General features: G+C 38.7%; 3 protein-coding genes across 4 annotated transcripts in view; 1 reads left to right on the top strand and 2 right to left on the bottom strand.

Moving 5' to 3' along the window:
- Positions 1–25,207, top strand: part of LOC116053841 (SH2 domain-containing protein 3C-like) — a 28,803-nt gene continuing 3,596 nt past the window's right edge. Inside the window, exon 1 of the mRNA XM_031304989.2 lies at positions 1–139. Within this exon, the coding sequence (XP_031160849.1) occupies positions 100–139 (40 nt within the window). The 5' untranslated portion in view covers positions 1–99. The remainder of the gene's footprint in view (positions 140–25,207) is intronic.
- Positions 1,622–25,131, bottom strand: LOC116053839 (UDP-glucuronosyltransferase 2B31-like). Of its 2 annotated transcripts, none has more exons than XM_035997134.1 (2): positions 25,022–25,131; positions 1,622–4,270 (listed from the first exon to the last, which is right to left on the bottom strand). In XM_035997134.1, exon 2 carries the CDS (start codon positions 4,254–4,256, stop codon positions 2,676–2,678), a length of 1,581 nt encoding a protein of 526 aa, XP_035853027.1. In that variant the 5' UTR covers positions 4,257–4,270; positions 25,022–25,131; the 3' UTR covers positions 1,622–2,675. The 2 variants fall into 2 exon arrangements, with proteins under 2 accessions (XP_035853027.1, XP_035853032.1); XM_035997139.1 differs by lacking the exon at positions 25,022–25,131 and adding an exon at positions 6,572–6,736.
- Positions 19,593–25,207, bottom strand: LOC116053836 (UDP-glucuronosyltransferase 2A2-like). Its single transcript, XM_035997128.1, has 2 exons — positions 25,022–25,207; positions 19,593–21,667 (listed from the first exon to the last, which is right to left on the bottom strand). Exon 2 carries the CDS (start codon positions 21,651–21,653, stop codon positions 20,073–20,075), a length of 1,581 nt encoding a protein of 526 aa, XP_035853021.1. The 5' UTR covers positions 21,654–21,667; positions 25,022–25,207; the 3' UTR covers positions 19,593–20,072.

Genomic DNA, 25,207 nt, shown 5'->3' with positions numbered 1-25,207 from the left:
ACTGTTTCCTGTATGGTCATCTGTGTGTCTCCATGAATTCCTTCCTTTCTGCACCACAGGGAGGCAGATGTACACAGGGAGCAGGACGACCGGCCTCTGATGACTGCTGGAGAATCCTCTCTCTCTACTCTGTGCAACAGTGAGTTTAATACTAAACTCTTTCTCCTCTTTGTTTCGATGCTCTGTCCTACATGTGAACCCTTAAAATAGTTAAATCATTAACCCTAACAGAGCTAACTGGATGCAGGAGTCAAATTCAAATTCAAAATGTGCCATTTTTCCCAAGTCAGTTAATTTGAGAGAGTTTTGTTAGGTTTACTTATGTGCCGCATACCACATAACAGCAACATCCATGGTTTGATTTTGGCTGGGGACCTTTGTTGTTAAACCTCTCTGTCTCAAGGTTTCCTGTGTCTCTACACGGCTCTCAGCTCTCAAATATAGGCCACTTGCCAAACATGCTCTTAAAAAAACACTACTGAGATGTAAAATAGTAAAGGAATGTAAGAAATAAACAGAAACTTCAAACACAATGGCATTGTCCTGCAAGTGCTATCTGTTTACAATTACCCAAAACTAATTCAGCTATATAAGTAGTGTAAGAAAATACCAATAAGCTGCTAGGCTTTGGTAGTTGGTAATAACACATGCTTCAAGGAACAGAACAGTAATGTAATGTCACCATTTATTTATTTATTTATATATATATATAACATGACAACACACCACTAAAATACATTAGTAATATTGAATCTTCAACCAGCCCTATAGACAATCACAAGATTCATGTGCCAGTTTTTTTTAAATCAAATTTCTTCAATCCAATCCTTCAAAACATTCCTGGATATGGGCTAAAACTATTAACTTGACTCAAGGTGTAACTTTTCATAAAACTGCATTGTCAATTATCTAGAGATTTTTTAGAAATCTTTCTTACTCACAAACACACAAATCACTGGTTGCTGACCAGGTGGTTGGATTATAGTCAAATGTTTTGGATGTAGAGCTTGACTGACTCAATGATTGATGATTTTAGTTAATCAATAATCACAGTTGTTCCGCTGTACGTATTTGTCGGGTGATAAGTAACAGCAAAGATACAGCAGTACAGAAATGTCAAAATATATCATAATATAATAACATAATGTTCATAACAATGATGTGCTCACGGGGTTACAAAGTGCTTCACAAATACATACAAATACAAATGTATACAAATACAAAATAATAACACATCAAATATACAAAAAAGACAAGTTATTACTACAAAGCAAGTTTAGAAAAACAAGTTATTCAGTTACAATCTAAAAGAAATCAGTAAGGTTTCAAGATTAATTTAAACAGGAAGACTGTTCTAGCCATGGGCCGGTTACCCTTTTCAAGGCATACCGCGGTTTGAAAAAGTCAAGGTTTCAAAACCACTAACATTTTCTGTCATACCGTTCCTAAGGTATGAGCTGTTTTTAATGAGTGGTCAAGGAGCAAAACTGCAGTTTAGTAATCCTTCTCCCTGCCAGTGAGCAGTGTTTAAAAATAAAAAAAAACATTGTGTTCAAATTATACATTTTAAAGCTGTAATTGCAATACCGCAATACCGGTAACCGTGATATTTTTGCTGAAGGTTATACCGTCAGAATCGTATACCGGCCAATGCCTAGACTGTTCCAGAGTTTTAGGGCTCTGACAGCGAAAGCACAATCTCCTTAATTTTAGGTCTTGATCGGGGGACTGTTAGCAGAGCTTTGTTGTTTTGTTGTACGATCTGAGAGTGCATGCAGTTAGATAGGGGCATACAAGTTCACAGATGTACAGTAAGCTGGGGCTAGACCATGTTGTGCTAAAAATTAGTAATAATTAAAACCTTAAAATAAATCCTAAAGTTAACTAAAAGCCCACACAGGGAGGCTAAAATGGGGGTTACGTGATCTCTTTTGTCTGATCTAGTTAACAGCCTGGCTGCAGCATTTTGTATAATTTGAATGGGTGACAATGCTTTATTGTTTACGCAGGGATAAAGTGAAATCCAATAGTATTTTTCTTTAGGAAATAAATGCATGAATAATTGTTTTCAAGTCAGAGAATGATAGAAATGATCTATGAATTTTTTTAACCTGCTTCAAGAAACAGAACAGTACTAACAGAGAATACCCATGATTAATCACTTACACAAAATGTTCTAGTCATTGTACCTTAATGGCCTTACAGTAAACAAAGAAGTCTTTCATTATATATTTACAAACTGGTGGCACATGATAATGCATTTATGAAATCCTTAAATGTATGCAAAAGTAAAGTTTTGCATATCTCTTTTGAGTTTTTATTTACAGCCTGCTCAAAATGATTATTTGGAAAACAAATTTGTGAAACAATAACATGACAACATCATATTATTACTAAAGTCATACGTAATATTGAATAATGGCCCAGCCCTAGTGATAGATATCTTATTTCATTGCATTCAAATAAGTGCAGTAGTTTATGAGAATAAAAAAAATACCCCTATGAACAGAACAGAAACATGACCTCTTTACAATTTACCAGTGTATGAATGTTGTAACCTGCTCAGTATACTAACAAAACAGTTTACTGTTTAATTTTAGTGCTATTGTTTTGTTATTATTTTACAATAAATCAGGATCCAGAGAATGTGACACCAGTATCCTGCTGCGCATTGATCATTCTTTTTTGACTTTGTTTTTAAAAAACACTTTTCCCAAAAAAAACTTTACTGCAGAAACAAAAACAGTAAATACTAGCAAAATAACTGCCAGCAAAAACACCACCACATCAATTGAGTGGTACTGGATCATTGACATCTTGTAAGACTCCGTCCTTAGATGTGCCGCTCCTTTGTGCCTCATAACAAACTCAATCCAGAACATGGCCCGGTCCAGTGGTTTCATGGGCTGGTCTCTCTGCAGGTTGGAGAGCGCCTTCATCTTCTGTCTGTAGCTTGGGTCATAGAGTACCTCCTTCAGTGCCTCCAGGAAGTTATCTTTGTTCACAGTTGCAATGTCCAGGTTTTTGGCCACACCTCTTACTTTCATCCTGAAGAAGTTGTCATGCTGGTCGAACATGAGGGGAAGGCCGACCAGGGGGACACCATGGTAGATGGCCTCCTGTATTCCATTGGTGCCTCCGTGGGCCACAAACACTCTAGTCTTGGGGTGGCCCAGGAGGTCGTTTTGAGGCAGCCAGTCCAAGAGTAAGGTGTTGTTGCCGAGGGTGGATGGTCTTTTGCCTTTGTGTCTCCAGATCACCTTTTGAGGAAGTTGGGCGAAAGCAGCTGCAATGTCCTCAGTGATGTCCTCAGGAAGTTTTGCTACCAGGGTTCCCAATGTCATAACGATGACCCCATGTTCACCAGAGCTCTGGACAAAGTCCTCTAGTTCTTTAGACAGTGGCTTGGAGGGTTTGCACTGAAATCCTGACATGTAGATGATGTTTGGCATTGTGGGACGTGGAAACTCAAAAGTAAAATCATTTCTCATCAGCCAGATGTCTGCTGCCTGAAACAGCTCCATGTAATGTACATCATTTCCAAAGTAATGATGTACAAACGGTTTGTAATTCGGGTCTGTGACATACCAAATTTGAAACAGTGTGAAGACATAGCAAAGTAAGTTTTTGACCCGCTGGAGAAATGTCATCTTGTCAGTCAGCTGAGACATGGCTATTGGGACATATGCCAGTGGAGAAGGAGCAATTGTATGATGTCCCTCACCATGAACAGTCCACCTCACATTTAAGACAAGTGGAAGACCCAAACGGTGACCCAGAAGCACCCCTGCACCAATCACAGGGTCTGTTAGAACCAAATCATATTTGGCATCACGCAGGCTCTGCATCAGCTTTTTATTCTCAAATATCTCCCGCATCATCCGAATCACCTGCTCATGCAACTGATAGAACTGTGCCAATATTTCAAACTCCAGCGATAAACGAGTCCAAAGTGAAGCACCTTCCCGCTGCATGTTCATCAATGTGATTGCAAATGACCCAAAGCGTTCTTCAGCAAAACCAGCAGAGGAATTTATAGTGATGGACTTGTAGTGAGGGGACTCTGGCTTGATGTACCAGCTGTCTGATGGCCGTATCACTGTGATTTCATGGCCTCTGGAGTCAAGCTCCTCAACGAGGGCTTTCATGTTAAGCCAGTGGCTTCCATCAAAGGGAAACACCAAGACTTTCCCTCCATTTGTCAAGGGTGAAGAACAGAGTAGCACTGCAAGTCCCACCAAGATCACTGGGTACATTTCTGAAAGAGATTCTGACAAGAGATGCAACAATGTTATATCTGTCTCTTTAAACAAGGCTTTACAGTTCTTGAGTTCAAGAATATGTGTCAATCTAACAAACAACTGAACATAAAGAACTGACAAATAGAGAACTGAGGTGTCTAATTTCAGCTACCTCATAGTTTTAGAAAGGTTTGTGCCTATGAACATCTCTTTTAGGCATGGGCCGGTATACGATTCTGACAGTATGATAACCTTCAGCAAAAATATCAGTTTTCACGGTATTGCAGTATTGCAATTACATCTTTAAAATGTATTATTTTTAAATGTCTGGGTAAAAAACAACTTTGAACATTTTTCCCCGACTTTTTTCCCATTGAACACAATGTATTTTATTTTTTAACACACTGCACACTGGCAGGGACAGGGATTTCTAAAGTGTACTTTCTGTCATTGAAGACTGAAAAACAGCTCATACCTTAGATCAAGTTCAGAATCCAATTTAAAGTTCTTGTTCTGACTTATAAAGCATTGCATGGTCAGGCACCTGTTTATATCTCGGACCTGCTCCATCCGTACACTACTAACAGGTCCCTTAGGTCTTCTAACCAGGGATTACTGGTGGTCCCATGCACTCTCTTAAAAACTAAAGGTGACCTTTCCTTTGAAGCGGTGGCTCCAAACCTGTGGAATGCCCTTCCAATTGTCTTACGTTCTGCAGTCTCTGTTGATGCTTTTAAAAAGCAGCTTAAGAGGCACTTGTTTAAATTCGCTTTTGACTCATGTTTGTAACTTTGGGTTTTGGGTTTTAATCTTTTAAATGATTTTTATTGGTCTTTCAATTATTTTTACCTTGCTTATTTTCTGTTGGATCCTACTGCCTTTTTACAAATGTTTATGTGAAGGCCTTTGTAACTTTGACTGTAAAAGGTGCTATATCAAATAAACTTATTATAATTTTTATTATTAGGAATGGTATGACAGAAAATTTAGCTGGTTTTGAAACCGTGACTTTTTAAAACTGCGGAATACCTTGAAACCGGTAACCGGCCCATGCCTAATCTCTATATTACAAACAGTTGTACGGAACGTTGTTTTATTTTTTTAAAGCAGAAAATAGATCTTGAATAGTGAAAATTCTAACAAAGATGTTTAATACATAACTTCATAAAGTTGACAGCATTAATTGCTGGTTGGGTAAACTAAACATGAAATGTATTTATTTAATTATTTGTTTGAATTACCTAGTTAAATATTTCATTGTGGAAAACTAAAGGTTCTGTATTTCTTTTAACCTGCATCTATATTCACTTCTGCAAAAGCAAGCATGATTCAAACGGTTAGCCGATTAAGTTGTAATCATTATATTATTAAGGATTGTTTCAACATTTTTATTTATTGTACACCATATTTTTGTATAGTAACACAGTGAGTCATTATGTTTGTATATATATGGTCCTGTGTGTATATATTACTGCATATATGTATGGTCCAGGATGCAAGTTTTTCATTACATATTTGCAGACTTGTGATGTATGATAATGATATAGAAAAGTACATAAACGTTAATCACATTTTTTGTGAAGCAATAAACTGTGTTCCATTGTTACGCAGTACACCAGACCAAACTCTTAAAGTGGTTAATTATGGTTTTCCTTTTACACATATTGTAAGTTTTCACTTACAGCTTGCTCAACATCATTATGTGGACAACAGAAATTAGTGAAAAGAATACATGACATCATATCACCAAAAATCATATACAATATTGAATCATCCCCCAGCCCTAGTGATGAACTATCACAAGCTACATGTGCCAGTTTTTATAAAAAAAAAAAAAATTAAGCCTATTGCGTTTCAATAAGTGCAATAGTTTATGAGAATACTTTTTTTTCTTCATAAAACCTGCAGGAAATCCTTAAACATTGCTGGATATGGACTAAAAACTGATCGCTTGACTCCAGGTCTAATTTTTTTAAAATATTTGTACTGTAAAATATTTACAGATTTTTTTAGATATTCTGCTAATGTGGCAAGTGGGACTTTTTGGTGTGGAGCGCCTTTTTGGCCGCTCAACGCCCAGACCCAAGGAAGACACCAACAACGCCACCCGGGGAATTTCACCCCGAGAATAGGATTTGACTAGCTCGATAGTTAAACCACCAAAATACAAAAAGCACACAGGTTCGACTTATCCACGAAGCCAGAGACGTAGTTCCGTTAAAGACAATAATTTTATTAATACAATTACTAAAAAAAAAAAACATCAAGTATAAAATACCATTTAAAATACCATACACACTAAATAGGGGAAATAAGTGCTGAGGCCTTACCAGTGGAGGCACAGGGTCAAGGGGTGTGGGTTTTCAGGGAAGGATCACCCCAGTCACACGTGAACACTCACACACACACGGCGACAAAACACTCAAAATAAACCAAAGGGGGAAAACACAGCACACAGGAGGAGACACCACCACCGGGGACAGCGACACCACCACCTTCGGCACTCAGCAACTGTGGGGGAAAGAACATTCAATTATGGGGAATAAATCAATAAACCAAAAATAAATGAAAAACAACTTCAATCTAAGGCAAATCTAGGCAGCAAAAGTGAATTAATAGCTGCCTAGAGCCTAACAAAAATAACAAAAATTAATAAACCATAAAGGTTTCAACAAAAATGAAAGTCTTTATCACAACTTAAACAAAAGAAATAGAAATGAACCAAAAATCACTTAATCCTAGCTGCCTAGAGCCAAACAAAAATAACCAAGATTAACAGATAAATCATAAAGTTTCAACAGAAATTAAAGTCTTTTTATCAGAACTTAAAAGAAATATAAATTAACCAAAAATCACTTAATCATAATTTAACAAATAAACCCATAGACATAGACCCCAATCTCCACACACATTAATAAGCACGGGCAAGCCAAAGAAATGCAAAGCTATCGTCCGTGTCATTATCACTCAAATACAGCCCTGTCGGACACCCAGTTGGGCACCAGATCCTGGCGCTGAAAGGCGCGTAGAGGCGTGCAAAGCCTGGAGAGCTCATGTAGCTACAACCCGTGGAACAGTCTATGGTTGAAACAGAAGTCGGTTGAGACAAAACAGCAGCGTGGCAAGGAATGGAGGGGCTAGTGCAGATACCAGCGCAAGCGAAGCAGTTTACAACCCTGGCGCACACAAACAAATCAAATTCAGTCATCAACAGTTTATGATTAAACAAAATATACACGCAATCCCAACTGGTAAACATACATACCCGTCGGGGAGTTTGGCACCAATAGTGCCGATAGTACAGCTACACGGAGCCTACAATAAAACGGCCGATTACTTAAACACTCAGTCAGAAAAATATCCAAAGAGGAGAAAGATTTGACCAACCTACCTGCAGCAAAACTCAACCCGGTTCCGTTACAGGAAGGATCGGGTTTGTGACAGGGAGACACTGCAAAAGACAATGCACGCTGTAATGCCATCCTAACACAAACAAGGCCTATAGGTAACAAAGAAATTAGCAACACTGCATTACGTGATTACCGTTACAACTGACATACCGTTGAATTACCGTGACTGCACCGCGGACGCGAAAGGACCCAGAACGGAAATGTGCCTCCGGCTAGAAAGAGTAAGGAGTGTCAAGAGGGCAAACACCCTTCCTGTATAGCATGCAGTTACTTCCTGATTGGTCCAGAGAGACTGAGGGCGTTTCTCAATCTGTGTTCTTCTATTGACTTGTGTTCTTGTGTCCCTGTGAAACGTCATCTCGTGTTGCCAAAGTACTGTCCCAATACACAAGTTCGCATTTCACCAAGAACAGTTAAGATTCCCGGAAATGTTCTTGACACGCCCATTTTACCGAGGATGCATTGGTTGGTAACTCAAGTATATCTCGCTGCAGTCTGCAGGAAGGCTCTTGACATCAAGCCCCGCCCACATCCAAGTCAGCCATTTTTTTTTTGCTTACGGCATTCCCCGTACGCTCGAACGGACCAAGACAGCCTGGTAGAATTTTTTTACTATGAAGAAAATTATTTGGATAAATGCCATGTTTTTTATTTTGAATCTTTTAATTTTATTTGAAAATGTTATATCTATAAATGTAAATGATCTGAAAGAAAACCGAATAGGCTAGTCACCAATTTAAAAATGACATGAAATTATATTTTAAAACTTTAAAAAAGGACTGACAAATAAGAAAGCCATCCGGACTCTGAACATTTACAATGCCTTACAACCTCTTTAATGTTAATTTAATGCGCCCCTTTTTGTACGTATGTATGCATTTAATGTTTTCAATGTGTTATGGATCTGTACTTGAATAATAAAGTTTTTTGAAGACAAAAAAAAAAAAAAAAGACAGCCTGGTAGAAGCTGATATAGCCGCTTGATTCACATTAGATAGAAACTGATGATGTAGGCTAAACACAAACGATATTTCATGCAACAGTGAAGTTTTCATGTAGTTACTACTGATTTCTGATTTTTAAATGATATCCAAATTTGAAAAATGGGTCATTTTAAACGGAAAACAAGCCATATTTCATTTAATTTAGCCCTCAAAAGTAGAATGGTGTGTTGTTTCGTTATGGACTTTCATATTAACAGCAAGAATTCAGTCACAACCAAATGTACAAAGGGGCGATTTTGCTTTAACAATTAACAGGTGAACCAGAAGCATACAGGTGAAACTCGAAAAATTAGAATATTGTGCAAAAGTTCATTTATTTCAGTAATTCAACTTAACAGGTAGAACTAATTATATAGACTTATTACATGCAAAGCGAGATATTTCAAGCCTGTATTTGTTATAATTTTGATGACTATGGCTTACAGTTTATGAAAAACCTCAGAAAATTTGAATATTGTGAAAAGGTTCAATATTTTAGGCTCAAAGTGTCCCACTCTAATCAGCTAATTAATCCAAAACACCTGCAAAGGGTTCCTGAGTCTTTAAATGGTCTCTCAGTCTGGTTCAGTAGAACTCACAATCATGCCAGATGCTCCTCGGATATTACCTGCACAGTAAAGGGCCATTCACATTGTACGCGCAAACGGCAGCGCTGCGCTATGAAACCCATTATTGTCAATGGCATGCGCGCAAAAGAACTGGTCTGCCGCTGCGCTGAGCAAAGCGCAGCGCAAGCGGCATTTTGCGGCTGGCCGCTCTTGCGCGTGCCGCGGTCAAAGTTCAACATGGTTCAACTTTGACCGCGGCATGCGCAAGAGCGGCCGCGGTCCGCTGTGATGTGTCTGAATAAAAAGAAAAAAAGTAAACACCGAACACACGTGGATCCACAAACGGAACAAGGCTTTCGTATGTTTCAAAGACAGAAACATCATCTCTGTCAGTACACGATCCGTTCTGCCTGCACGATCCGTTCTGCACATGCGCAAAATGTTCGCGCATGCGCGGTTGTACGAGGATTTACGACACTGCACGATCTGTTCCACGCTTCCGGTCGACAGCCAAGCTAACGTTAGTTTAGCTAACAGCTAATTCGGCTAACTGCTAGCTGAGACAGCATGTAATAACTTTAAAAGACCCTCAAAATAAAACTTGAAAATAAACGTTGACATATATAACAAACACCTAACATATATAACAGCTGTTACGTCAGTTCTACTTTACTTGTGCTCATTTAAAATACAATCACTCAATACTTGTCTTTATTGTTATTACTGTGAAGTCTTAATTTAGCTGTAGCCTGCTTTTCCCATTACGTTTGAGTTAACGTTATTTTAGACTGAATCTAGCTGTCAGCTAGCGGTTAGCCGAATTAGCTGTTAGCTAAACTAACGTTAGCTTCCCGGTGGAGGCTAGCCATAGGCTAGCGTGGAACAGATCGTGCAGGTCGTATGGATACGTAAAACAGTATTATCTTGCGCATGTGCAGAACGGATCGACAATCTCCACCAAATCACTACTGTGTATCCTACACAATGTTGCATGTAGCCTACTGCACGTCTGATGTAAACACTGGACGCAGACGTGACGTGCATTCAAATATTGGCGCATGTATGACGTAAATTTGCGCTGAGCCCGGCGGCGAGCACAATAAATATAGTTGGGAATAGGACAACCTAGCGGCGAGCGCAGCGCATGCCGCGTACAATGTGAAACGGCCTTGACACACCTAATCTAAGTATTTCAAAAGGTCGAATACACATACAGATGTTTAGATACAGTAAAATCGCTACGTGATTACCGTTATATCCGAGGGTTGAAGTTGCATTTTAACGGGTTAAAGCGGCTGTGGTTTAGCTGAAGCTAACGCAGCCTGAGCTTTCACATTACAATATAAAAGGTGTTGACCGTTGACTTAGCTAGCACGCAAACAGTTCATTTACATGTCTACGAGCATGTTAGCAAACTACACCAAAAGACAAATACTGAGGAATATTGCTAGAAAGCAGGGGAAACTAGTAGGCTACTTCCATACTTTTTAGCATTGGCTAATTAGCAACCTGCCTGCCATCAGATGTAGCTTCCGAGCTAGCTAGCCCCAGAAGCTCATGAAAACAAGGCTTTCACCGGAGCAGTCTTACGTTATTTCCGAACCACTCTTTTCGTTTCAAAGTCGGAAATCAAATGAACGAAAAAGTACACGGGCCCAATTACAGTTCACTGTTGTTGCATGAAATGTCGTTTGTGTTTAGCTTACATCAGTTTCTGTCATCTAATGTGAAACAAGAGGATATCAGCTTTGCTACCGTCTTGGTCCGTTCGAGCGTATGGGGAGACGACGTAGGTTTAAAAAAAAAAAAACTGACTTGGATGTGGGCGGGACTTGATATCAAGCCCCGCCTTCCCGCAGACTGCAGCGAGATGCTCCTCTGGTAACTTCTGTCGGTACACGATCCGTTCTGCCTGCACGATCCGTTCTGCACATGCGCAAGATAATACTGTTTTACCGAGGATACTGTCGGTACCATAGACTGTATATATTAGTGGACAGAGCATCCGGTTCAGCAAAATGCGGCAAATGCGGAAGTGCCTTAAACCTGCATTCTATCTGAATTCCAGCAGGGGGCGACACGTGCGGTTGCAAAAAGGAGGTCCGTTTCTATAAAAGTCTATGGCGAAATGACCCACTTCTCACTTGATTTATTACCTCAGTAAACATTTCAATTAAGAGTTTATATTCTCAATCGCTAGTTTTAAGTCTTGTGCAACACAGAATGATGTTAATTTTTTGAATTATGGTCTCGTTGATTTTAAAATCGGCGATAAAGCAGAGGGTGTTTTAGGGCGTGGCTATGATGTGATTGACAGTTCGCAGCCTGTCAATCATGACAGAGGTTTAGCAAAGCTTATCCATGGCACGTAAACTTCACTTTGGAGGTTGACCAGCTTTCGTCTTCGTGACTGTGACACTTGGTCGCCTAATAATGTCTTGTTCAACGTTCGGTTGTACGACAAGACACTCAAAGGAGTCGGCAGTTCAGTTTTTCCGGTAAGTAACGTTACATTTTGTTTTAATACTGTTTTTCGTTAGCCAACGTTAGCATCCCAATTGATATCAGTTAGCTAGCTAGATTGCACCTTGCTAACCAAGCTAGCGGGCTAACTAATAACGTTATGCAGACCAGACCGTATAAACGGATTCAAATATATATATTTAACGTTACAGTCGTATACAGTAGGTATGCACAACGGTCTCGCCGGTGATCTGTTTTTAACCATATGTGATGTTATTGCTAATCGATGCGCATATAATGGTAATGTTAGCTTAAAGTCAAAGCCTGATATAGCTAACGTTATAGTGCAAATTCATATAAACCCTATTCGCACGGGATTAGAATCATTTTGGGACCGCGTGTGATTTAGGAAGTACCCCCTCACATCTGAGTTTCGTGTGGGGCATTCGCACGGGACAAGCGGAGATGCTTTTACTTGAATATACTGAAATATATGTAACCCGCCCGAGAGTTGGGCAACGTTACCCGGAGGCGCCCGAAGGACAGGCACAGACACCCACACAGCATCACCGTCACCAAAGCCCGTCTACGGAAAGCCGTTCCACTCCCTATTAAGCCCCATTGTACCTACTTTGGTTGCAGTTCCACCAGAGTTCCACTGGGGGTGATCACGGTCCAGTGCAAAATGAATGGGACCCTATGGAGCTAGACGGCTAAATTTGTCTCTTTTGCCTGATTGTCGATGAGAAATCTCAGATTTGATTGTAGTTTTTGCAAGTTCAACATGGATTATAGGTCGAAAGTTGAATGAACGAGTACTTATGCCCTTTCGATTTGTTACAGGTTGAGTCGTTGTTGCCCATAACACGCTAGCATTCTGCTAATGAATGCTGATTGGTCAGTGAAGGACTGATTACGATCGGAGATCCCGCTTGACGGCATCCGAACCAGAATGCCAGAGTGAATATTTCGGCGTGGTCTTTAAAACATTAGTAAACCTCTTTCTAGCACGTGTATTGACAGGGAGAGTCTAACCTGTCAGCTGTGTTGTCGATGCCTCGAGAGAAAAAAGGAAGCGACTCAGAGCTCGCCGTAAAGCACAATCTCTGGCCGTATATGTGTATGACGTCATTGACATTTTAAAAGGCTTTTTAGAACAAAAAAGCCACTTTAAAAAAAAAAGTCAGGGTACTAAAGTATAATCCGTTTTTCGTTTTAAACCAAAAACAAAAAAACGAAAAAACGGGTCGATGTTTCATTTTTGGTTTCAAACCAAAAACGGAAAAACAAAACTATGAGCTCCGTTTTCTCGTTTTTCCAATGTCCATAGAAATTAAAAATTAACTGGAAAACTGCTCATTTTTCAACTGTTGTTTTTTTGTTATTCATGTTCATTTTTATAATGTGCATAATCATTGAAAATCTGATGGAACACAGGCCTCGTTTATAATGTTATTTTGGTCTTACGTGTTAAGTCAAAAGTTGACTAAAACCAATGTGCTCTGGACAGGAAGTAACATTGACGTGTCAAAATAAAAGTATGAGAGCTGTAATAACTGCCAGAAGAACGAGGCACTTCATGAAAACATTGTTTGCCTGTAGCTTGTCAGATTAGGCTAAAGTTAGCTATTTAGGGTTATATAAAGTATTTAATTATTTAATAATAATTTAAAAATCACATAAAATCTACATTCATCTATTATTAGCCTATGTGTGGCAGTTATTGACTAGTTACTCTAATCTTACACCAGCCAGTAAAAAGGCATCTAACACTTGTGTTGTCTTCGGGTTAAATGTGTCGTGTTTTCAAAGTTTCTTATAAGAAATATGTGTTTCTTTCTTTTTTAAGATTTTTTTGGGGGCATTTTAGGCCTTTATTTGTATAGGACAGCTTAGATTTGAAAGGGGAGAATGACATGCAGCAAAGGGCCGCAAGTCGGAGTCGAACCCGCTGCGTCGAGGAGTAAACCTCTATACGTGGGCGCCCGCTCTACCAGGTGAGCTAACCAGGCGCCCAAAATATGGTTTTCTTTCAACCAAATTAAAAAAAATAACATGCATTGTTCCCTTCCATGCTCTTCGCAAGTAAATTAATATTCACAACTTTCATAAAATGTTGGGTGTTTTATTCAATTTTATAGCAGTTATGGTCTTTCTGGGCGAATTTTGACCTGGTAGTGCAATAGGGCACTATTGAGCTTTACAGAAGATGAACACACAGGACACACGTGCATATTTACAAGTATGTGCATACACACACACACACACACACACACACACACACACACACACACACACACACACACACACCAAGAGCCTGGGTCTGTCCAAGGTTTCTTCCTAAAAAAGGAGTTTTTCCTCACCACTGTCGCATTTACACATTTATGCTTGCTCTTGGGGGAATTACTGGAATTGTTGGGTCTTTGTAAATTATAGAGTGTGGTCTAGACCTACTCTATCTGTAAAGTGTCTTGAGATAACTCTTGTTATGATTTGATACTATAAATAAAATTGAATTGAATATACCAGTCTGTTATAATCCAAAACAACTAATCGTATATCCTCATTTTACTTAGAAATTAGGTATAATTCATGTAAATGAGGTCTGTTGACCATGAATGCAAAAAATAAGTGTAAAACTAATGAGTGGAATGAAGTTGGATAAAAGGGGTAACCCAGAATTGAGTGATTAATTACTTCATGCTTTATGAAATGGTCAATTTTGTTATGCCAATAACATTTATAATGACCCAATTTATAAGACAACACAAGGGCTAAACCACTTGACCACTTAAATGAAAAGGCTTATTTTTATTGCAACTCTACAGAATATTCATGTGACATGGTTGACCAACTTAACTGCCATTAGTTTTGAGTGTGATGAAGAACTCTTGCAGATACAACTGGGCCACATTGCAAACCTCTCATCATATTAGTGAGGAAGCTGCCATGTTGCTTCTCTCATCCTGGTATCCTCAGGCCCTGCAGACTGGACCACACTTGTGGTTTACTGCTAGAATATTACAGTAGGCCACTTTTCTGATTCAGATTTTCCACTTGAGTCCACAGCACCATACAATATATGATAAATATGCACCAGCCTTTGTGGAAGTGTATGTTCTGAGAGAGAGAGAGAGAGAGAGAGAGAGAGAGAGAGAGAGAGAGAGAGAGAGAGAGAGAGAGAGAGAGAGAGAGTTATCTCGGTTGTAACATTAAACGTTTGCATGATTCTGTGCCATCTGCTGCTGCTCCAACAATACAATGGCAGTACATATTTATATTGCTTACCAGGGTTCCAACCCAGTACCTTCTTGCTGTGAGGCCACAGTGCTTACCATTGACCATTCCTTATTGTAATTCAACCCCACAATACCTATCATGTATTATATTTTATTATCCAATATTGGCCAACTACTGTTTCAAGGCCTTAGTATGAGCAGTGAACATCTAACGAGCTGGGTGATCCAGGCACAGGCCCAGCAGTAAGGTCTACCATGCTCACCATAAACTCTGGTCCAGTCTGCAGGGCCTGAGGAGACCAGACCAGAATGAGAGACTCTCCAGTACACATTAACTTGTTAATTTATGTTCTTCATCACATTGACATGTTCATTGGCAGCTACTGTCGTCAACCATGTCACATACAATATTCTGCAGAGCAATTTAAAAAAGCCCTTATATTTTTTGCCTTTTTTTACTGGCTGGTGTAAGATTAGAATAAAAGTAGTCAATAACGCCACACATAGGGGAATACAGATTTTATTTAAAATGTGATTTAAAACTTATTATAATCCTATTTCTATTTTAAAACAATATCCATTCTTACTCCCTTTGTGGCTATTAATGAATGTTGCTCAATTAAATACTTTATATAACCCTAAATAATTAACTGTAGCTTAATCTGACAAGCTACAGGCAAAAGCTAAAGTACATTGTTCTGGTTATTACAGCTCTCATACTTTTATTTTGACATGTTAATGTTACTTCCTGTCCAGAGCACATTGGTTTTAGTCAACTTTTGACTTAACACGTAAGACCAAAATAACATTATAAACGAGACCTGTGTTCCATCAGATTTTCAATGATTATGCACATTATAAAAATGAGCCCATATTCTCGCTCTTGGGTTAAAACGGAAACATAAATAACAAAAAAACAACAGTTGAAAAACGAGCAGTTTTCCAGTTAATTTTTAATTTGTATGGACATTGGAAAAACGAGAAAACGGAGCTCATAGTTTTGTTTTTCCATTTTGGTTTGAAACCAAAAACGAAACATCAACCCGTTTTTTCGTTTTTTCATTTTTGGTTTAAAACGAAAAACGGATTATACTTTAGTACCCTGACCGTGATTGAAACCATTGCGACCAATCAACCTGGGGCCTGTTTCACAAAAGCAGAATATATAAATCCAGGATAACTGATAAAGCGAGGCTTGACCTAGTCTAATCTGTATGGAGGAAATATTTATTCATAATTCAAATTGAAAGTCCAAAGAGAAATTGAAAGTCCAAAGAGAAAATGAAGCAAGATCAAATTAAAAATATTATTATTTTTTTTTAATTTTCCATTTGGCTTTTCCATTTGGATTTAATATTTGGCTTTTCAATTTCAATTTAACATTGGCTTTTCCATTTGGATTTAATATTTGGCTTTTGAATTTCAATTTAACATTGGCTTTTCATTTGGACTTGACACATGTCGATGTAAATGAGGAGGCGTGGCCCAAAGGCTGGTGGGAGGGTCTGAAACGAAAGGGGTGCAGAGGCACTTTATGAACAGCAGGGGGAGCTGACTGCTGGTGAGCACACTGTTGAGCATCTGTCTGCAGCTTGGCCACCAGGCTGGCTTAGCTCTTATTTCACATGATAGAAACTGATGATGTAGGCTAAACACAAACCACATTTCATGCAACAACAGTGAAGTTTTCATGTAGTTACTATAATTGGGCCCGTGTTAGTGAGGACTAGATTAGGACTGTATTTAAAGCTGATTCTGATTTCCAACTTCGCCCCAGGTGTGTCTGTTTAAAACACGGACGGAGACAACTTCTCTCTTTTGATGTTTTATTTAATTAAGCAACAATACAAATATGGGTGTGGGTAGCTCTGCTACGTGTGTTTGTGTGTTGTCAGATCTTGAGGACACACACACACACACACACACACACACACACACACACACACACACACACACACACACACAATCTCAACCGGGTAGTCATTGTCCGAACTGCGACCTCTCCTTTTTCTTTCTCTCACTTTTTTCTCTGGGTGGTGCGCACGGTGTGAGGTGCGTGTCCACGCTATTCTCTGACATGTACTCACAACAATCACTCCTGATTGATGGCCTTTTGTACAGCCTGTGTAGGCTACTTTTTCGTTCATTTGATATACGATTTTGAAATGATATCCAAATTTGAAAAATGGGTCATTTTAAACCTTGTTAATATTGATGACAATGTGTTCAAATGGAAAACGTGTGTGAAATAGTAGATGGAAATTATAAAAAAAAAGCAATCAATTCTATATTCTAGATCCGGAGTTTGCCGTAGCAGCAGCAGCAAACAACTGGAAACTTTTTACAATTTTTGTCTGCTATTTCACCACTAAATTCACTATTGAGACTTTTTTATGTGAGCAATTAACTGTGTAGAGTTTGAATATGGGCAGTTTTACAAACATTGATGGCCAACTGCACATTTTCTCCAATGTTGTCAGAAGCTTCAGTCTGACGGGACAGCCAGCTGGTGGCAGCCGGGATCGCCTCCCTGCTGGCCGGCCAGTGATGCTCACAGACACCGCTGTCAGCTGGAAGTCTCTCAATAGAATCATGGACAAGTTTATTTCCTGAAATATGGCTCGTTTTCCGTTTGAACACATTGTCATCAATATTAACAAGGTTTAAAATGACCCATTTTTAAAATTATTTTTATCGTTTCAAAATCGGAAATCAAATGAACGAAAAAGTACACGGGCTGTACAAAAGGCCGTCAATCAGGAGTGATTGTTGTGAGTACGTGTCGGAGAATAGCGCGGACACGCACCTCACACTGCGCGCACCACCCGGAGAAAAAAGTGAGAGAAAGAAAAAGGAGAGGTCGCAGTGACTACCCGGTTGAGATTGTGTGTGTGCGTGTGTGTGTGTCTCCTCGAGATCTGACAACACACAAACACACGTAGCAGAGCTACCCACACCCATGTTTGTACTATTGCTTAATTAAATAAAACATCAAAAGAGAGAAGTTGTCTCCGTCCATGTTTTAAACAGACACACCTGGGGCGAAGTTGGAAACCAGAATCAGCTTTAAATACAGTCCTAATCTAGTCCTCACTAACACGGGCCCAATTATAGTATCTACATGAAAACTTCACTGTTTTCATGTAGTTTTGTGTTTTGTGTTCACTGTTGCATGAAATGTGGTTTGTGTTTAGCCTACATCATCAGTTTCTATCACATGAAATAAGAGGATAAGCCAGCCTTGTGGCCAAGATGCAGACAGATGCTCAACAGTGTGCTCCCCAGCAGTCAGCTCCCCCTGCTGGTCATAAGGTGCCTCTGCACCCCTTTCGTTTCAGACCCTCCCACCAGCCTTTGGGCCACCCCTCCTTATTTACATTGAAATGTGTCAAATGAAAAGCCAATGTTAAATGGAAATTCAAAAGCCAAATATTAAATCCAAATGAAAATCAAATGTTAAATTGAAATCGAAAAGCCAAATATTAAATCCAAATTAAAAGCCAATGTTAAATTGGAAAAAACTGAAAAACAGCTCATACCTTAGATCAAGTTCAGAATCCAATTTAAAGTTCTTGTTCTGACTTATAAAGCATTGCATGGTCAGGCACCTGTTTATATCTCGGACCTGCTCCATCCGTACACTACTAACAGGTCCCTTAGGTCTTCTAACCAGGGATTACTGGTGGTCCCATGCACTCTCTTAAAAACTAAAGGTGACCTTTCCTTTGAAGCGGTGGCTCCAAACCTGTGGAATGCCCTTCCAATTGTCTTACGTTCTGCAGTCTCTGTTGATGCTTTTAAAAAGCAGCTTAAGAGGCACTTGTTTAAATTCGCTTTTGACTCATGTTTGTAACTTTGGGTTTTGGGTTTTAATCTTTTAAATGATTTTTATTGGTCTTTCAATTATTTTTACCTTGCTTATTTTCTGTTGGATCCTACTGCCTTTTTACAAATGTTTATGTGAAGGCCTTTGTGACTTTGACTGTAAAAGGTGCTATATCAAATAAACTTATTATAATTTTTATTATTAGGAATGGTATGACAGAAAATTTAGCTGGTTTTGAAACCGTGACTTTTTAAAACTGCGGAATACCTTGAAACCGGTAACCGGCCCATGCCTAATCTCTATATTACAAACAGTTGTACGGAACGTTGTTTTATTTTTTTAAAGCAGAAAATAGATCTTGAATAGTGAAAATTCTAACCAAGATGTTTAATACATAACTTCATAAAGTTGACAGCATTAATTGCTGGTTGGGTAAACTAAACATGAAATGTATTTATTTAATTATTTGTTTGAATTACCTAGTTAAATATTTCATTGTGGAAAACTAAAGGTTCTGTATTTCTTTTAACCTGCATCTATATTCACTTCTGCAAAAGCAAGCATGATTCAAACGGTTAGCCGATTAAGTTGTAATCATTATATTATTAAGGATTGTTTCAACATTTTTATTTATTGTACACCATATTTTTGTATAGTAACACAGTGAGTCATTATGTTTGTATATATATGGTCCTGTGTGTATATATTACTGCATATATGTATGGTCCAGGATGCAAGTTTTTCATTACATATTTGCAGACTTGTGATGTATGATAATGATATAGAAAAGTACATAAACGTTAATCACATTTTTTGTGAAGCAATAAACTGTGTTCCATTGTTACGCAGTACACCAGACCAAACTCTTAAAGTGGTTAATTATGGTTTTCCTTTTACACATATTGTAAGTTTTCACTTACAGCTTGCTCAACATCATTATGTGGACAACAGAAATTAGTGAAAAGAAAACATGACATCATATCATCACCAAAAATCATATACAATATTGAATCATCCCCCAGCCCTAGTGATGAACTATCACTAGCTACATGTGCCAGTTTTTATAAAAAATTAAGCCTATTGCGTTTCAATAAGTGCAATAGTTTATGAGAATACTTTTTTTTCTTCATAAAACCTGCAGGAAATCCTTAAACATTGCTGGATATGGACAAAAAACTGATCGCTTGACTCCAGGTCTAATTTTTCACCAAAATATTTACAGATTTTTTAGATATTCTGCTAAATTAAAAATGCAAACAAACAAAACAAAAACAAACAAAAATGTCTTTAAAATAAATCAGGATCCAGAAAATGTTAAACAATTATCCCGCGGCACATTCCTCATTCCTTTTTGACTTTGCTTCTAGAAAACATTTTTCGCAAAAGAAACTTTACTGCAGAAACAAAAACAGTAAATACTAGCAAAATAACTGCCAGCAAAAACACCACCACATCAATTGAGTGGTACTGGATCACTGACATCTTGTAAGACTCCGTCCTTAGATGTGCCGCTCCTTTGTGCCTCATGACAAACTCAATCCAGAACATGGCCCGGTCCAGTGGTTTCATGGGCTGGTCTCTCTGCAGGTTGGAGAGCGCCTTCATCTTCTGTCTGTAGCTTGGGTCATAGAGTACCTCCTTCAGTGCCTCCAGGAAGTTATCTTTGTTCACAGTTGCAATATCCAGGTTTTTGGCCACACCTCTTACTTTCATCCTGAAGAAGTTGTCATGCTGGTCGAACATGAGGGGAAGGCCAACCAGGGGGACACCGTGGTAGATGGCCTCCTGTATTCCATTGGTGCCTCCGTGGGCCACAAACACTCTGGTCTTGGGGTGGCCCAGGAGGTCGTTTTGAGGCAGCCAGTCCAAGAGTAAGGTGTTGTTGCCGAGGGTGGATGGTCTTTTGCCTTTGTGTCTCCAGATCACCTTTTGAGGAAGTTGGGCGAAAGCAGCTGCAATGTCCTCAGTGATGTCCTCAGGAAGTTTTGCTACCAGGGTTCCCAATGTCATAACGATGACCCCATGTTCACCAGAGCTCTGGACAAAGTCCTCTAGTTCTTTAGACAGTGGCTTGGAGGGTTTGCACTGAAATCCTGACATGTAGATGATGTTTGGCATTGTGGGACGTGGAAACTCAAAAGTAAAATCATTTCTCATCAGCCAGATGTCTGCTGCCTGAAACAGCTCCATGTAATGTACATCATTTCCAAAGTAATGATGTACAAACGGTTTGTAGTTTGATTCTGTGACATACCAAGTTTGAAAACATGTGAAAGCAAAGTAAAATAAGTTTTTGATCCGCTGGGGAAACGTCATCTTGTCAGTCAGCTCTGACATTGGTATTGGGATGTAGGAGAGTGGTGAAGGAGCAATTGCATGATGCCCCTCACCCTGAATAGTCCACCTCACATTTAAGACAAGTGGAAGACCCAAACGGTGAGCTAAAAGCACTCCACCACCAATCGCCGGGTCCGTCAGAACCAGATCATATTTGGCATCATGCAGGCTCTGCATCAGTTTTTTATTCTCAAACATCTCCCGCATCATCTGAATCACTTGTTTATTCATCTGATAGAACTGCTTCAACAGTCCATATTCCATAGATATACGGGCCATAAGTGAAGCACCTTCCCGCCGCATGTTAATCATCGTAATTACAAATGACCCAAAGAGTTCTTCATCAAAACCAGCAGAGGAATTTATAGTGATGGACTTGTAGTGAGGGGACTCTGGCTTGATGTACCAGCTGTCTGATGGCTGTATCACTGTGATTTCATGGCCTCTGGAGTGAAGCTCCTCGATGAGGACTTTCATGTTGACCCAGTGACTTCCATCCACTGGGAACACCAAGACTTTCCCTCCATTAACCGAGGGTGAAGAGCAGAGCAGCACTGCAAGTGCCACCAAGATCGGTTGGTACATCTCTGAAAGAAATTCTGACAAGAGATGTGAGGATGTTAGATCTGTCTCTCTCAACAAGGCTTTACATTTCTTGAGGTCAAGAGCATGCATTGACTTAACAAATAACTTAAATAAATAACTTTAAAATATAGAATTGTTATCTAATTTCAGCTTCTTCATAGTTTTAGAAATGTTTCTGCTGACTATTTGCAGTCCTCTCAGAGTAGTATATGATATATTATAGCATATATGATATAATACTGAGAGACAAAGGTTTTAGTCTGGAAAACAACTACTGAGCAATGATTGAATCGGGCCACTGGAAGCTAGACTCATTCACACATTTTGGTTGGTAGCTTAGAAAAGATGTGACTTCTCATAAAACTCCTGATGCTTGTAAAGACACTCTGATGTACTCTTATCTACAGGTCTGGGTGTGGTTAAGGTTCAGGATCCCTCAGCTCCTTGAAACTGGGATCAAACAAGCTTGTCACCTGGAAGTTGGACTCATTTGCAATCTCTGATTAGTGGTTTATAAAATGACATGTCTTGCAGTGTTGCAGAGGTCCTGAACCTGATTTAGAACTGCAGCTGTAGATTAGATTACCTAATATGAAAGAGCATTACATTAGAAGCACCATGCAAATTGCAGAACCATGTTTAATTTTACATCTGCAATACGTAGTTCTATTTTCTCTCATTTTAGTCTTAAAAGCATTTACTTACTAGATGTTCTTTTAAAGGCTAACATTTTGCAGGAGTACAGTCACATCCAAGAAGACTGCTTATAGTCCAAACTTTAAAAGAACAGAAAAGGCATATGTAATGTTAGTATCACAGAGGTAACAATTTCTTTTTAGTCTCTTTAGATCAATTCCAACTAATTTTGGTGGACAGTTTAGGAGAAGTTGGGACGCAGGAAAAATTAGGGTTTCCAAAAAAGGCACCTTTCTTGTGTTTATTTAAGATAAGATGATGTTAGTCAAAGGAAAGGGGGACTTATCTAATCAAGTGTAAACGTCCTTTTTAAAATAGATATAGACAGAACACATGCAGTTCTGTTTATACATGTGTCCTCACATGCATAGATTGCGTGCATGCCCTAATGGGCCTTATGGGCTGCATTTTAGACGTCCACTCAGAGGTCCACATCATAGACCTTCGTGGACAAATTATGAAATTTACGTCAGAAGAACTCTTGCGGCCTTGGGAATAGGAAAGTGTCATTTGATCTTAAGAGGTTCATGCTGATGTCTTATCAAAGGAGATAACTGTCAATCACCTGTTTACTTTAACCCTCCTGTTTGTCCTTGGGTTGAATTTGACCCATTTTCAAAAAGTTTATCAGAAATTTGGGTTTCTTTAAACCAAATTGTTGACAGAAATAACGTGCATGATTCCATACAATGCTCTTCACAAGTAAAACAAATGATCAGTTCAATGCTTTCATTGAATTTGGTGTTTTTTTCAATTTTATAGCATTTTAAGAAAATATTTGATAAAAGAATGTTGAAAAAAGTGACAAAAATGGCGGAAAAAGCTTCAAAAACATCGGGGAAAGCAAGAAAAGTGTCGTAAAAGACAACCAAAAAGTTGAAAAAAATTTGACCCCGAAAAACAAAAAGTTGCATGGTTGACGTGAAGACAACACAAGGGTTAAATTACTTTTCAATAATAATTTCTTAGTTAAATTCATTAAGATACAAGCCAAATGTCCTCTGAGTCTTGCCAATTGGCTCTGGGACTAAGACTATAGTGTGTTAGACAATGCAATATAGCACCAGTGCATATGGTTGGATATTGACATTGTCATGTTTACTACAACAGCAACATTTGCTGGCTCAGTGATGAACAAATATCACCTACTCACAGCTGAGAGCAAAGTTTCAATAGTACAGCCCAAATACAGTACACATCCTTACAAGGCTTTCCACAAATGATTGTCAGCAAACGTACGCTCACTGCTCCAAGACCTACACAATTCTCAATTCCCTGATTACACAACCATACAGTGTGGAAATCCTGCCCCTAATTCCCAAGATATTTACAAAAGCTATTTGGATTTGGTAGATGTTTCCTCTCTCAGGTTTCACAGCTTTGCGTTCATGTACTTGTGTTGCTCAGTATAATAGGTGTTGAACTATGAAGGGGATTTAATAGCAGCTGCCTTTTGTATTTACAAGGTCAAACAAGCTCTCACATATGGTGCTAACAAGAATAAGAACCACAAATGTTCAACTTTAGCTTCACAGAGTGTTTCAAACATGTTACATTTTTTGTGAGCAAATATAATTTTATCTCAGGTTCACAAAAGTAAAAAGTTATGTGCTACTAATACTACTACTACTACTACTACTACTAATAATAATAATAATAATAATAATACTAATATATAATAATATAATATATTATTTTTTATTATTATTATTAATATACATTTATGGCACATGTGAATTCAAAATAAAATACATAACTATATAAACAATAAATAATTTATACACCTGGGTAAAGGTTAATAAAACTACAGTACCTTGAGACCAGACTAGATTATTTTTTGGGCTTTTCCACTTTTATTTGATAGAACAGTTAGGTGAGAAAGGGGGGAGAGAGAGAGAGAGAGGGGGAAGACATGCGTCGAGGCATAAACCTCTCAGTATATGTGTACCTGCTCTACCCACCCGGCCATGCAGATATGGGCTCATTTCTAAGCTATAATTAAAACTATTTACTATTTATAACTTTTTATGTGTAAATAACATTTTGGAGACCTGGAAGTTGAGAGCAATGCATTAAATAACAAAAGACTACCACTAATACATATTGTACAAGTGCATGTTCTCTGAATAAAGAAAGAAAAAGTCTGACAATGACATTTCTGCAGGAAACCTGAGGCCATTTTGTAAGCTGATACGCTTCTGTTTCCCAAATAATTCCTCAATGTTCTTGCTGTAGTTGCATACAGTAGAACATTTTGTTTTTTGAGTCTGAGTTTTCTTGCAGCCATGAGTCTGTTCATTTTCTTACAATCTATAAGATGAACTTTAGGAATACCATAGTTGTGAATTAGCATTGTCTGAACCCAGGTTGTTCAAATCATTCATAAAGTGGAGTACTTTTGTTGAACTTGTCAATAGGAAACATCTGGAACTCACTAGTCTTTGAGACCGTAGCATCCATCTGCAAGTATTTTTGCTTCACACTCAATGCATGCACATATAAATCACAGTAACTTGCACGTAGAATAATGACATCATCCAACATGAAAACAAAAACAACTGCACTGAAAAGTCAGTAAAATATTTTTTTTAGCTTTATATCAACATTCCACCACCCTATGTCAGCTTGTACAACTCTTTCACTGGTCTTGATTCTTTGATCTCAACACTTACCACGAGCTTCCTAGTCAACAGATTTCACGTGTCAACATGAGCTTGTTATTTGTACGTCCAGCCTCTCTCACAGTAGACGGATCACTGACTGACTGTCGTCCACCTCTGACAGTTAGGAGGGTGTAAACACTGAACAGGAATAAAGTTCGGAGGGTGTGTGGTATGCAGCAGTTGGAGGTTAGTTAT

This window comes from Sander lucioperca, chromosome 2, assembly GCF_008315115.2.
Source record: "Sander lucioperca isolate FBNREF2018 chromosome 2, SLUC_FBN_1.2, whole genome shotgun sequence".
NCBI lineage: Eukaryota > Metazoa > Chordata > Actinopteri > Perciformes > Percidae > Sander > Sander lucioperca.
The sequence above is the reverse complement of the archived record's forward strand: the minus strand, read 5'-3'. Positions and strand labels throughout refer to the sequence as shown.